This window comes from Aegilops tauschii, chromosome 3 (assembly GCF_002575655.3).
Source record: "Aegilops tauschii subsp. strangulata cultivar AL8/78 chromosome 3, Aet v6.0, whole genome shotgun sequence".
Classification (NCBI taxonomy): Eukaryota; Viridiplantae; Streptophyta; class Magnoliopsida; order Poales; family Poaceae; genus Aegilops; species Aegilops tauschii.
The window spans coordinates 368,610,605-368,625,575 of record NC_053037.3 but is presented as its reverse complement, the minus strand read 5'-3'; the positions used below and the strand labels follow the sequence as shown (position 1 = coordinate 368,625,575).

The following is a 14,971-nucleotide window of genomic DNA, read 5'->3' as shown; positions in this document are numbered from 1 at the left end:
CCATGTGCTTTCCATCACGGAGTACTTCCGTACTACGTGCCATAGTTCCGTGAAACTCTGTATGCGACGGCTGTCGAGGGCATTCCGAATTCCCTCGTCGGTAGAATTGCGATGAAAGACCGGGACTGCATCATCATCGCATCATGGAAAGTGTTGGGAACTCTAAGTCGTTTTCGTTGGTAGGAAAGACACACCTCCCAAAATGTTTTTATCTCTATGTTTTTTTTTGCTTTGAGCTCTGGCACCTCTACAAATCCCTACTTCCCTCCGCGAAGGGCCTTTCTTTTACTTTATGCAATTTTTATTTTTAATTTGAGTCTGCATCTTCTCTTATAAAAGCACCAACTAGGAGGCACTATGATCGTACTTGAGTATTGGGTGTAGTTAATATGCGAGTGTGTTTCATGAATGGATCAATGGTTGAGCATGATGGCTAGGGATAACTTATTTTAGCATTGATATTTTGAAAGACATTGTCGCTTGTTTGTATGCTTGAGTATTTTTGTTGACAATCCGATATTTCACCCTTGATTTCTAGGCGGCCAACGCGTTGCTAAACTTGGTCATGGCGTGTTTGTTTATCTTCTTCATTGTCGGGTCCTTATCTGGATCTTTCTAATCCTTTTCATTCTGGCCCGGGAACAAGAATATCTGGTGCAGCTTCTTTAGGAGGGAGGGCCTCATATTATCTATCTTGTTTAGTTTCTCATCGTTGATGGTGGCGGTTGTCTGTATGATGCAGCCTATATGATTGCCGTAGCACGCGCGCGCCTCCTCGGGCGCGTTTGGCTCAAAATTGCCGTTGTCCACCTCCGTGACCACCAGTCTAGTAGTCCTGAGCTTGTTAGGAAGCCGTTGACTCTTTGCTTTTGGTTCTATACCAGCTTCGCTAGTCTCGGCGCCGATCTCAGTCTCAGCGCCGGTCTCGATGCCTGTCTCGATGCCGGTCTCAGTCTCAGCGCCGGTCTCAGTCTCAGTGCCGGTCTCGATGTTGGTCTTAGTCTCCGATGTGACAGGTGGACCCAGAAACATCAACTGTTGATCGTCGGCTTCCCTCAAAAATTCCTCTGCCGCCAGGTACACGTTGTCGCAGTCACCAGAACCCTGTCCTTCATCGTTGCTAGCCATGTTTCCTACGATTAAATCTAGTCAATTAATTCTATACCTAATAAAATGAATAATGACATAAAAAAGGCCTATGCTTTGCAGGAACGTTGACTCCTTCCCGATGCGGCAAATCCCGGGCACTCGATATGTCCTAGTTTGTAGCAGAAGTCATGCCGAAATTCACGGAATATTTCGGCATGACTTTTGCCAAAAAGTGGACAAATCGAGAACCTGAAATTTGCCGGAATGGAAATGAATCAACATTCCGGCAAAACATAGGCCACTCGGCTTCATTCCCTGGAAACAACAAAGCCACTTTGGCACAATCGAAACATGTGCAAACACAATTGAGGAATTTGCATGTATCCTGACCACTTCAAATTTGCATCTCCTAGCGTTTAACACTTCAAGGAAATCTACACAAATCTCATTCTTTCTCAAACTAAATTCAAAAACCAAATATAGATTATATTTAGTTAACTACTGAACTAAAATAAACCTATTGCCCTAATTAACATCTAGTTAAACAAACTCAATTCAAAAACTAAACCCTACTGAACTAATTAACATCTACATTATCTACTACTTAACATCTATTATTACCCTAACTAAAAAACATCTACTATTAACCATACTGCCCTAGTTAACTAGTACCATCACTACTACTAATTAACATCTACTACTACTAAAAATCATTATCTATGAACGCTAGTACTAATTAACATCTACTACTACTGCTAATTAACATAGCAGAGGAAGAAAAAGCAGAGAGAGGGGGTGGGGAGGGGTGTGGGGCTTACAAAGAGGGAAGAGACGGTGGCGGGGAGGTGCTCGGCGACAGAGGTAGGGCGGCGAGGGCGGGCTTGGGATAGGGAGGCGGCGGTCCTGGGCGGGCTCAGGCGGCGGCGGTGAGGTCAAGGGCGGCAGCGGTGAGTTCGAGGGCGGTGACGGTGAGGTCGAGAGCAGCGGCGGGCGGCGGCGGTGAGGTTGAGGGCGGCCTCGGGCGGCGGCGGTGAGGGCAGGCTCGGGCGGCAGCGACAGAGGAGTTAGGGGAACAGGGGGGGAGGGGGGAAAAGGAGGACTTAGCAAAAGTTTGAGCCCGCGGGTGGTTAAGTCGAACTAGCGGTAGCGCTGTTTCGGGAAAACGCTATAGCTAAGTTAGCTATAGCGCGTTTTAGCAAAACACGCTACTGCTATAGGAAGCAGTTATTTCTTTTGTTTATCCTTACTTTTGTTTATTTCTCTGTTTCCTACTTCTTTTATTTTCATTTACTTTTCTATTTTTTTCATTTTTCTTTTCTTTCTTAGCAGTAGCGCCCTACGCAGGAAACACGCTACAACAACGACCATAGTGGTAGCGCGCTTTCCGCGGAACCTCTACTACTATTCCTAGCCTACCGCCAACACGGTGGGATTTATAGTGGTAGCGCTTTTTGATGCACAGGCGCTGCTGCTATAGTTGTAGCTATAGCGCGCTTTCCTGGAACGCGCTACTACAAAGTAGCGGTAGTGCCCTATTTTAACCAGCGCTACTACTATACCTCTGTATATAAGCTTTTCCCTAGTAGTGTATGGGTCCATAGTTAGTAGTTAGATGTCTTCATCTCTCTCTTTCGATTCTCAATACAGTCGTCTCTTGGAGATCCATATGATGTAACTCTTTTTGGCGGTGTGTTTGTTGGGATCGGATGAATTTTGAGTTTAAGATCAGATCTATCTTTTTATCCATGTAAGTTATTTGAGTTTCTTTGATCTCTTATATGCATGATTGCTTATAGCCTCGTATTTCTTCTCCGATATTTGGGTTTTGTTTGGCCAACTTGATCTATTTATCTTGCAATGGGAAGAGGTGCTTTGTAGTGGGTTCGATCTTACGGTGCTTGATCCCAGTGACAGAAGGGGAACTGACACGTATGTATCGTTGCTACTAAGGATAAAACGATGGGGTCTATTTCTACATAAATAGATCTTGTCTACATCATGTCATTGTTCTTATTGCATTACTCCGTTTCTCCATAAACTTAATACACTAGATGCATGCTGGATAGCGGTAGATGTGTGGAGTAATAGTAGTAGATGCAGGCAGGAGTCGGTCTACTAATCTTGGACGTGATGCCTATATAATGATCATTGTCTGGATATCATCATGATTATTTGAAGTTCTATCAATTGCCCAACAGTAATTTTTTTACCCACCATTTGCTATTTTTCTCGAGAGAAGCCACTAGTGAAACCTACGGCCCCGGGTCTCTTTCTCATATTATTTGCCTTTGCGATCTATTTTCCTTTGCTTTTATTTTCAGATCTATTAAACCAAAAATACAAAAATACCTTGCTGCAATTTATTCTTATTTATTTTATCTCGCGTTCCCGCGATCCAATCTATCATATTTTTATCACGTCTGTTTGCCAATTTCTGGCGCCGCTACCCGAAAGGGATTGACAACCCCTTTTACACGTCGGGTTGCGAGTATTTGTTATTTGTGTGCAGGTGATGTTTACGTAATGTTGCTTGGTTCTCCTACTGGTTCGATAACCTTGGTTTCATCACTGCGGGAAATACCTACCGTTGTTGTGCTGCATCATCCCTTCCTCTTTGGGGAAATACCGACGTAGCTTTAAGCCGCATCAACGTCGCGCCCTTTTGTTGCCCGAAGCCTGACTCCGACGAGTCCAGCATGGCCTACGGGATCACCATCAAGTATAGGGCAGTGTAGGGTTAGGCTTTCAGTACACCGGATAAGATATTGTACAGCTTTATGCAATAATCTTCGTAGTTTAAATGAATATCATCCTATTTTATAGTGTCCTGGACTAGGGGGTCCAGGCCTAGCTGGCCTAGTTTGTGGGCCGAACTGACGGCCTGCTAATAAGGAAGGACTCCGGAGGCCTCCAATCTGTGGCATAAGCATATCGGCCTTCACCGAGGACTTGGCGTGTACTCCAAGTATGACTATTAGATTCGGCATGTAACCCCTAGATGGAAACCGACCATGTGTAACCATAGATACCCCTGGTACCTATATAAACCAGAGGGTTTAGTCCGTAGAGGCGATCATTCATCATCATCACCATTACCCCTAGGGTTTAGTCCACAACTTACGATCTTGAGGTAGATCAACTCTGTACCTTGATACATCCATAATATAAGCAAGAGAAGGACGTAGGGTTTTACCTCCTTAAAGAGGGCACGAACCTGGGTAAAAACATCGTGTCCCTTGTCTCTTGTTAGCCATCGATCTGATCTCATAGCTCGGGCCCCCCTGTTGGAAATATGCCCTAGAGGCAATAATAAATGGTTATTATTATATTTCTTTGTTAATGGTAATTGTCTATTGTTCATGCTATAATTGTATTGTCCGGAAATCGTAATACATGTGTGAATACATAGACCACAACGTGTCCCTAGTAAGCCTCTAGTAGAGTAGCTCGTTGATCAACAAATAGTCATGGTTTCCTGACTATGGACATTGGATGTCATTGATAACGGGATCACATCATTAGGAGAATGATGTGATGGACAAGACCCAATCCGAAGCATAGCATAAAAGTTCGTGTAGTTTCGTTTGCTAGAGCTTTTCCAATGTCAAGTATCTTTTCCTTAGACCATGAGATCGTGCAACTCCCGGATACCGTAGGAGTGCTTTGGGTGTGCCAAACGTCACAACGTAACTGGGTGACTATAAAGGTGCACTACGGGTATCTCCGAAAGTGTCTGTTGGGTTGGCACGGATCGAGACTGGGATTTGTCACTCCGTGTGACGGAGAGGTATCTCTGGGCCCACTCGGTAATGCATCATCATAATGAGCTCTATGTGACTAAGGTGTTAGTCACGGGATCATGCATTGCGGTACGAGTAAAGAGACTTGCCGGTAACGAGATTGAACAAGGTATTGGGATACCGACGATCGAATCTCGGGCAAGTAACATACCGATTGACAAAGGGAATTGCATACAGGATTGATTGAATCCTCGACATCGTGGTTCATCCGATGAGATCATCGTGGAACATGTGGGAGCCAACATGGGTATCCAGATCCCGCTGTTGGTTATTGACCGGAGAGGCGTCTCGGTCATGTCTGCATGTCTCCCGAACCCTTAGGGTCTACACACTTAAGGTTCGGTGACGCTAGGGTTGTAGAGATATGTGTATGCGGAAACCCGAAAGTTGTTCGGAGTCCCGGATGAGATCCCGGACGTCACGAGAAGTTCCGGAATGGTCCGGAGGTGAATAATTATATATAGGAAGTCCAGTTTCGGCCACCGGGAAAGCTTCGGGGGTTATCGGTACTGTACCGGGACCACCAGAAGGGTCCCGGGGGTCCACCGGGTGGGGCCACCTGTCCCGGAGGGCCCCATGGGCTGAAGTGGGGAGGGAACCAGCCCTTAGTGGGCTGGGGCGCCCCCCATGGGCCTCCCCCCTGCGCCTAGGGTTGGAAACCCTAGGGTGGGGGGGCGCCCCACTTGACTTGGGGGGTAAGTTACCCCCCTTGGCCGCCGCCCCCCACCCTAGATGGGACTTGGCCGGCGCCCCCCCTCCCAGGGGGCCTATATAAAGGGGGGGCGGGAGGGCAGCAAGATGACAGCCTTGGGCGCCTCCCTCCTCCCCTGCTACACCTCTCTCTCTCGCAGACGCTTGGCGAAGCCCTGCCGAGATCCCGCTACATCCACCACCACGCCGTCGTGCTGCTGGATCTCCATCAACCTCTCCTTCCCCCTTGCTTGATCAAGAAGGAGGAGACGTCGCTGCACCGTACGTGTGTTGAACGCGGAGGTGCCGTCCGTTCGGCACTCGGTCATCGGTGATTTGGATCACGACGAGTACGACTCCGTCATCCACGTTCATTGGAACGCTTCCGCTCGCGATCTACAAGGGTATGTAGATGCACTCCTTTCCCCTCGTTGCTAGTATACTCCATAGATGCATCTTGGTGAGCGTAGGAAAATTTTAAAATTATGCTACGATTCCCAACACCCCCTACCCGAGGTCTACCGGTTTTGACACCAACATTGGAGCTTTCATTGGGAGCTTGCCGTGTGATCACCTTGGGGAGATGGCTTTGTCAATTGGAAATCTGAATCCCCTCGGTACCTTTGGTGTCACTAGTAGAGCGAGGTGCTATACAAACGGATTTAACCCCTTTCCGCGACGGCGTTCGGAACCGTCACCTAGTGAGTGACTGCGATAGGGGGGGTCCTTCCCACACGACCCAGAAACCATCGGGGGTATGCCCTCCTAGCACACACGCTCGGCAAAAGGAGGTCGTGTGCGACCGGCGAGCACTCAAATACGGAAATACGTATAGTAGAGCTAAAAATACGATTATACAGACGAAATCGTTTCCAGTCGTAAGTACATCCCACACGGTCAGTCCCCGCTAAACGTTTCCGTTCATATATACATCCCACACAGTCACTCCAAGGAAAACGTTTGTGCAAGGTGGCGTAACGCAAAAAGTTTTTAAGAGAATGTCATGTGTGATTGTTCATTGATCCAACACGGTTTATTCCTAGAAACTGTGTGCGTTGCCTGAGGTCATCGCCCATGGTGTTTTCTCAATAACTGTTTGCAATAGGAAAACCCAATTAGCATGCTAATTGCCCTATTATTAATAATCCATTTACTAATCTAATTGACATTCAGATTAAGCACATAATATATTTCATTTCCATATTAAGGAAGCAGAATTTCATAATTGAAATACATATGAGTACAACATGATATAGCTTCAGCACTGAGCTACCCCATTACACAACTGCACCAGCACCAAGTTTCACATGCAACATCTAGAACCTTTCGAAATTAGCATCATAGACGGTACATAGACAGATGCATCTCATCTGGAAAACTGATGAAGCGGAAGGCGAATATTGAGCCTTCATTCATGTTGAAGGTCTTTGCAACTTTAGGCCAGTGCCTGTGGATGATTGACCATCCATCCTTCGACCTCTTCAGGAACACTTCAATATTGAACCGTGGGTGTTGTATGAAAACTTTCCTCGCCTCCTGACCACAGAGGTGGTTTGAGAGGTAATCATCAGTGAACTGCTTTGGAAAGGCCTGAAAACAAGGATGTGCATAAATATCTTCTCTGTATTGGAAATGGGGCAAAGGAATAAAAAAAGGCAAGGTATAATAGTTAGTACCATCTTGTAAACCTCAGTGCTTTCCATTGTTTCCCTGCAACACATATAAGGTAGTTAGTCATCATGTTAAGCAAGGGTTCACATGCTATCAGTAAAATATGTTGACGATAAATAAGCACATTGCAGATTCATCAGATTAATTCAAGACACATCGAAAACCCATTTATCCGAACCAAGCATGATTAAGAACTAGGAAATATAGCACTTGTATATGTTTCTCATGTATTAAGTGCAGCCAAATTCGATTTATTCCTCACATGGTATACAATAACAGAATGCAGCCACAAAAATTGAACATCGCATTGCAGAATTGAACCAAGCAGTTAACTAAACACCACAACAAATGAACCAAACGTTAACTGAGCACCTTGACCTCGCCACAAAAGCCGTCGCTCCTTAGCCGCCAGTCGGTGGCCCCGCGCACTGAGTTGAGGAGGAGGAGGAGGTCGTACGTTGATGGATGCATCTTTCTTCTTGCCTCCTGTAACCACCACTGCGATTGCATCATCGTGGCCTTAATTCTTATTATGCTATTGCATTCTCATTCCAGTCAATACAGACATGTGCGATCCCTTTGCTTAATTATATGCATCACTTTAACTAGTACTCCATCCGTCAATTTATAAGTTGTGCTGCTAGTGTTTGGGGCCGGCGCACAATCACGCACGTTCGTGTGCATGCGGTTGCATAGGTCGCGGCGCGACGATGCAGTTACCCGCTGCAAAAACTGCCATGCGGGGGACATGGCATTGACCATTGGGCGGCAACAGTCGGTCATCCGGGTGCCCAATAAAGGATGCAAAGAGGGATCCTACAGCAACAAGGACCAGCTTCCCTACCGATAGCTCATCTAACAAAACTCCCAAGTTAAGTGTGCTGAGGCTTGAGTAGTCATCAGATGGGTGACCAGATGGGAAGTGGCCTCGATGTTAAATTAACTGATGTGATGGGTCACTGTAAACATTTAATTGCGTTGAATGTATATAGTGCTCCATCATATTAGTTGAATTAACCTCGAGGTCCTTGTTTTGTAATTTTTGACATTTTTTGTTTTTTGTACACATGTTGGTTGGCTTGAAGAAGGTCTATCTCGTTACTTTTTGATAATTTTTGTTTTTTGAACACATGTTAATTGGCTTGAATGAAGGTATATCACGTTACTTTATGACATGTTTCCAAAACATGGACCTCGAGGTTAATTCAACTAATAGCACAGAGCACTATATACATTCAACGCAATTAAATGTTTCCCCAAAAAAGTGATATGATTGCTGTGAAACTTATGTCATGTATGTCAAATTAACCACTGTGTACTTGTTCTCGAATTAACCTCTAGGCCTTTTTACCGCGTATCACACACATCTTGTTAAGTTGAACCGTTTATGTTCCCTTCCCTAATCGAAAACAGTTCATTCGACTGAACTGTATGTCGTATATCACACACACCTTGATCTGACTGACCGTTTCTGTTGCTTTCCCTAATAGCAAACAGTTCATCGGAGCGAACTGTATGCCGTATATCGCACACACATTGATATGGCTGCTCGTTTCTGTTGTTCTGTCTAATCGCAAACAGTTCGTCTGGATCAACCGTATGCCGTGCATCGCACACACAACTAAAATCTGAACCATGTTTGATGGCGTCGCCATCGCAAATGTTTTGCACCTTTTTTGACGATTTTTTACACCACCGTTTGCGATTATTGCATCGCACACAGTTTCGTCGAAGGGTCTCTGATCGTAGTGCCGCGTTAGCAGCATCCGCACCAATGAGCCATCTGAGGGCCCAACGGATCCCAAGTTCTACTCCCCCTTTGAGGTGGCAAGGCGCGATCGGGAACTCTGCTTGGAGCTTTATCCTCCTTTGATTAGCTTGGCCGAGGGAATCCAACTCAAGAAAACCTCGGACCCGAGCTCCTGTTCGAGGGACGAGCACAAGATCGATTGGCCAGAGAAGGCGTGCATCTCAGATGTTACGCCGAACCTTGATCTCTCTCCCTCTATGTACTATTCCCCCAGGGAACACGGGGGCACGTTGGAGTCCCCCTCCCCCCCGATTGGATTGAAATTTTTGATCCCACCCACCCCCATGTCGAGTATTGCCCAAGTAATTCAGGGCCTCCCGATGTCTGGGACCTAATCTATATAAAACAACGAGCCGGGGAGACAGACCGACAGTTTTGGTCGAGATTCTTGTTCGTCAAGAACAGTATAACCAACTGGCCTAACACATTAGTGCTAACCGCCTTCCGTCATAATTGTGATGACAAGGGGGTGCTAAACTCTCTCACTCGGCGTCGAGTTCAAACTTTCTCCGAGCTCTCTGAACTGGTATTGAAATTTTGCGCCATTGAAGATGCCTCGCTGGCTCAAGATGAATATTCTGAACCCATCCAATCAAGAAATTCAAAAAACTCCGACCCCACACGGCAAAGGAAGCCATCTAGGCGCCCCCGTGCTAGGGGAACCATCATGAAAAAGAAAAAAGACGGGATCCTAGACCGCCCTAGACGGACTGCTGGACCAACCGTGCCCTATACACTCTGTCTTGCTCAACACCAATCCAACCCACAGCCTTTGGGCCTGTTGGGTTGTAAAACAAGTGGCTACGGGTGGCGAGGCCCTCCTCGCATATTGGCACGCTATTAGTCATTCAACGAAGTCCTCGGGCGAAGCCGAGGTCCTCATGATTTACCAAACGTACAAATGGGGGAATCAAAGAAAACGAGCTCTACACGAGCTCGGCCACGCCGAGATAGGCACACGTCCAGCCGCATGGTTGGACACGTCGATCACATTCGAGCAACACCATCAGCCAGTGGCCGATCTAAGCCGATGCCCAGCCGCTTTGGTCCTCGACCCCATAGTGGACGCATGTCGGCTGCATAGAGTGCTAATGAACGACGGTAGCAGCTGAAACCTCATCTACGACAGCACATTGGTTATGGAGAAGTGCTAGCAGAAAAATGCACATTTTTCTTCTTCTTATTGTTGCTTCTTGATAGAGTCAACACAAGGAATCTTCTCAATAGAAAATTTGTGCACTTAAACTGCTATGACTGTCTTTTCTGCAATGAGGGAGCTGAAGAGACTTCACTACATCTTTTTTTGGGATTGCACATTCGCTCCACCACCATCCCCTCTAGGCAGAGAGGAACTTCCATATATGATAATGTTCTGCTTGCTCATCAACAATTGCCTAAATTCATTGACTGTACATTAACATCCTTGGCTGCAGAAGTATTTGGAAACAAAGAAACGATAAGGCATTCACGAGAGAAGTGTCATTTAGAAACTCCAAGAAATAAGTACATGCTCAAGAAAGAACCACCCCTTCTGGTATACATGACCAAGCAAAAGCATACGATAACTGTCAAGGATTGGATTAATTCTCATCTTGGAGCACGATTTCAGTTTGTTAGATTTTTTTCTCCACTCATTATGATACCTTTCTTCTTTTCTTTCGTCTTTTTTTGCGAGGATCTTTCATCTTTTTCTTTGTTTTGCCTATGCATATTACTACTATTATTTAATGAAACCATCGTAGAACAATTAATCTATGGTTTGTGCTTAAAAACATACAGATATAACAATATGTCATATATGTTCATGACAAAGTGCTCGCGATCGATCTTTTCCTCGCTAATTCAATAATCTCTATTCCTAATGGACGAGTTGTTGAATCGTCTCCGCGGTTTATTTTCGCTGGGTTTTTTTCGTCTCTCCTCCCACCACCCCCTCCCACCCTGGTGAATAGTCTCCGCGGTTTATTTTCGCTGGTTTTTTCGTCTCTCCTCCCACCACCCCCTCCCACTCTTTATTACAACCAGAACTTTCCTAACGTATAACAAATCACGGATCTAACTTTCTTAAATTATGCAAATCAATCGATTCCTTTTATTGGTTCAATTTATCTTAGAAAACAAATAACAAATTTTCAGGAAATAAATAATACATCTTAATCTAACTTTCCTAACTTATCTAAATCAATTGATTTCTCTTATTAGTGAAATTTGTTTTAGGAAACAAATAACAGACACGTCACAACTTTTCTCCCAATAAATAGTTTCTTAACATTTGCAAATTTTCCTAATCAGACACGTCATAAACGGGCAGGTACTGATATCACATTACCAAACAATAAACCCCCATTTGCATAGAAATCAGTTCAAAAATCCTAACTTTCTTAAATTTTTACCTTTCCTTGATAACAACCAATATTTTCTATGTTTTCCACTTATTGAAGGAAATCACCCCTCCATCGATATTAGCATTTTTTTTTGGAATGAGATCTCCGGATTATGATTTTTTTTTTTGCGATTCTTTCCAATTGTGACATCTCCTTCCACTCCGGCTCCTTCTCGCATAAACACCTCCACCACAGCCAGGTGACACCGCCCCAGACCTCCTGCCTCTCCACACCTTCTTCGGCACCTCCTTCTCGTACTCCATTAACAATCCCTCCGCCACATTTGTCCACGGTGGTGTCGAGGGCATGGCGCAACAGCGTACCAGCGGTAGAGCAGCAGGAAGCAGCACGCAGCAGGCGAGGCGAGGGGCCGACGGTGGAGGGCAGAGATGCGGCCGGCGTGGCTGAGGGGCGGCCGGCAGAAGATGGCCACGACTGGAGGCGGCGCGAGGCAGGGGCGCGACAGCGGGGCGAGTGAAGGGATAGGCGGCGGCACACGGGGCGAGCGCAGCCAGCGAGAGTGTGGCGCGCGGCCAGGGTGTGTGTCGCGCCGGGCACAGTGGTGCGGTGGCTGCGACGAGCGCGACGGCAGCGGCGGGCGCGACCGACGCGGTGTAGCACGGGCGTGGGCATGGAGAGGGAGTGGCCCGCGGGCGCGGAAGAAGAGCGGCAGGCTCGGGCATGGGCGTGCATAGGAGCGGGCATGTGCCACGGGGTCAATCCGAGGAGCTCGGTGGCTATCCCTGCAATGGCCATGGCGGACGGCGGTTCTCGGCCATGGCGAAATACCTAACGAGAGCAAACGAGAGGGGAAACAGGGGAAAGGCAAGAGGAGATCATGGCGGTGTCAATGACGCCCTAGGGGAAGACATGGGAGCTCGGGGTGTCGTTTACCTCTCGCCAATGTTACATAAAAATAACGCTGAGAACTTAGATTTATTGTTTGTCATGGAGCTGTGGCTAGCCGATTACATGAAATTAATTCCCTCAGTTGTGGTGGCAAATATAATACACATAATCCATATTGTTATGCACTAGCGCGTGTGCGTGTGAAATAGATGGATTATGATCTCGTACCCAATAAGATAGATATGTGTGTGTGTGTTAGAGAGAGAGGGGGGGAGAGGGGGAGAGAGAGTGAGGAGGAGGGAGGGAGAGGGTGTGTGTGAGAATTTGATGGTAAAAAAGGCCGTCACTGTCACTTAATATGTATGAGAATATTAAATGTAATATTAACATAATTGATATTGAACTTTTAAAGTTAATGTGGCCCGTTGCAACACACGGGCGTTCTTCTAGTCTTATACTCCTTCCGTTTTTAAACATAAGTCTTTTTAGTCATTTTAAATGAACTACAACATACGAATGTATGTAGACATATTTTAGAGTATAGATTCACTCATTTTGCTCTGTATGTAATCACTTGTTAAAATGTTTAGAAAGACTTATATTTGGGAACGGAGGGAGTAGAAGAATTTGAGAGACCATGAGAGAAGCAATGAGAGCATCGAGCATGAGAGAAGCGATGACGCGGCTGAAGAAGCTTCGCTCGATCGCGCGAGAGAGACAGGAGCTCTCCCAGCCTCCTGCGGTCCTGCCCAATTTGACGCCGTTTTCCATCTGCTCACCCCGCTCCCGGAACCCAATTCAGCAAATCCCCCACGTGCAGCGAAATGAGGCCACGTTGACGGTGCCTCCGACCCGCCCGGCCCACGCGACAGTGTCCCGTCAACGCCCACCCTCCCGTTTCCTCGCGCAGCTCGGCCCATGCTTTTCACACCACACCGCGGAATTGGTACGGATCTTAATCGAAGCCACGCCACGCCACCTGTCTTTTCCGGCCCCGCCATATATCATCCCACGCCGAGCCCGAGCTCTCCACTTCAAATCAAATCGCAGAAGGGAAACCAATCGAGCGAGCCAACAACTCGCAGCCACCACAATTTCGAAATACCTCCTGCCTGCCTGCAAGAAACGAGCGCCGAGAAAGAAATGGAGGCGGCGGTCGGCGGCAGCTGGACACGCGTCCGCACGCTCGGCCGCGGCGCGTCCGGCGCCGTGGTGTCCCTCGCCGCCGACGACCTCTCGGGCGCGCTCTTCGCCGTCAAGTCGGCGCCCGCGGCCGCCGCGGACCAGCTCCGGCGCGAGGGCGACATCCTGTCCGGCCTCAGCTCGCCGCACGTCCTGCCCTGCCTCGGCTTCCGCGCCGCCGCCGGCGAGTGTCAGCTCTTCCTCGAGTTCGCGCCCGGCGGCTCGGTCGCCGACGTCGCCGCGAGGAGCGGCGGCCGGCTCGAGGAGTGCGCCGTCCGGGCGTACGCCGCCGACGTGGCCAGAGGCCTGGCGTACCTCCACGGGAGGTCCCTCGTCCACGGGGACGTGAAGGGGAGAAACGTCGTGGTCGGCGCCGACGGCCGGGCGAAGATCGCGGACTTCGGGTGCGCGAGGGCGGTGGGCTCTTTCGATCGGCCCATCGGGGGCACGCCCGCGTTCATGGCGCCGGAGGTGGCGCGGGGCGAGGAGCAGGGCCCCGCGGCCGACGTCTGGGCGCTGGGCTGCACCGTCCTCGAGATGGCCACCGGCCGCGCCCCGTGGAGCGACATGGACGACGTCCTCGCGGCGATGCACCGGATCGGCTACACGGACGCCGTGCCGGAGGTGCCCGCGTGGCTGTCCGCAGAGGCGAAGCACTTCCTGGCCATGTGCTTCGCGAGAGACGCCCGCGACCGGTGCACGGCGGCGCAGCTGCTGGAGCACCCGTTCCTGGCATCCGCCGGCTGCGGCGTGAAGCCGGAGGAGGCGGCGACCAAATGGGTGTCCCCCAAGAGCACGCTGGACGCGGCGCTCTGGGAGTCCGACACCGAAGACAACGACGAAGGCATTGCAGAGAGCCCCGCCGAGAGGATCAGAGCATTGGCATCCCCTTCCTCGGCATTCCCGGACTGGAGTTCAGACGAAGGCTGGATCGACGTGCTCAACGAGAGCCGTGGAGCTTGCGATGCCGCCGCCGAGGACGAGCGCGCATCGTCGGGCGAAGAAGCGTTTGCAACGGAGGCCGAACTCTCCGGGTCTGCATACGTGGAGGATACCGATCGTGTTGGCACTGTAGGATTAACTACTCTCTCAGCTGAGCAGCAGAATGACTTTTGTTCGGGCCTCTTCAGTGACCCACCTGTATTTCCTGTGAACAGTGCCTTCCTTGATGAAAGTGAAATAACAGAAGCGTTATTGCATCGAACTATAACTATTACTGTCCCCATTTCAATCCCTTGTGTGCGCGCTTAATTGTTTCCGCCGAACTATCGTGGCGTGACGATTCCAGAAACGTTTGCTCTAGACTAGAGATATGCATGACCCACGGAGGATCACTGGGCGGGTTAGCATGGAGTAGGAGTAGGAGTAGCATATGTCTATCTTCTCCTCCCGTGTCTCATCTCATGGGGCCATCCATGCCAAAAGGGGTTGCTAGATGATGTTAGAGAAGGCCACTCCCCGTTCGACACACTTGGATCCTTCTTTATCCTTTATTG

General features: G+C 48.5%; 1 protein-coding gene across 1 annotated transcript; it reads left to right on the top strand.

Annotated features, from left to right (window-relative positions):
• The first annotated feature begins 13,313 nt into the window (after window positions 1-13,313).
• LOC109765205 (mitogen-activated protein kinase kinase kinase 18) lies at window positions 13,314-14,741 on the top strand. The gene has a single exon (XM_020324016.4). It carries the CDS (start codon window positions 13,437-13,439, stop codon window positions 14,724-14,726), a length of 1,290 nt encoding a protein of 429 aa, XP_020179605.1. The 5' UTR covers window positions 13,314-13,436; the 3' UTR covers window positions 14,727-14,741.
• The last annotated feature ends 230 nt before the right edge of the window (window positions 14,742-14,971 follow it).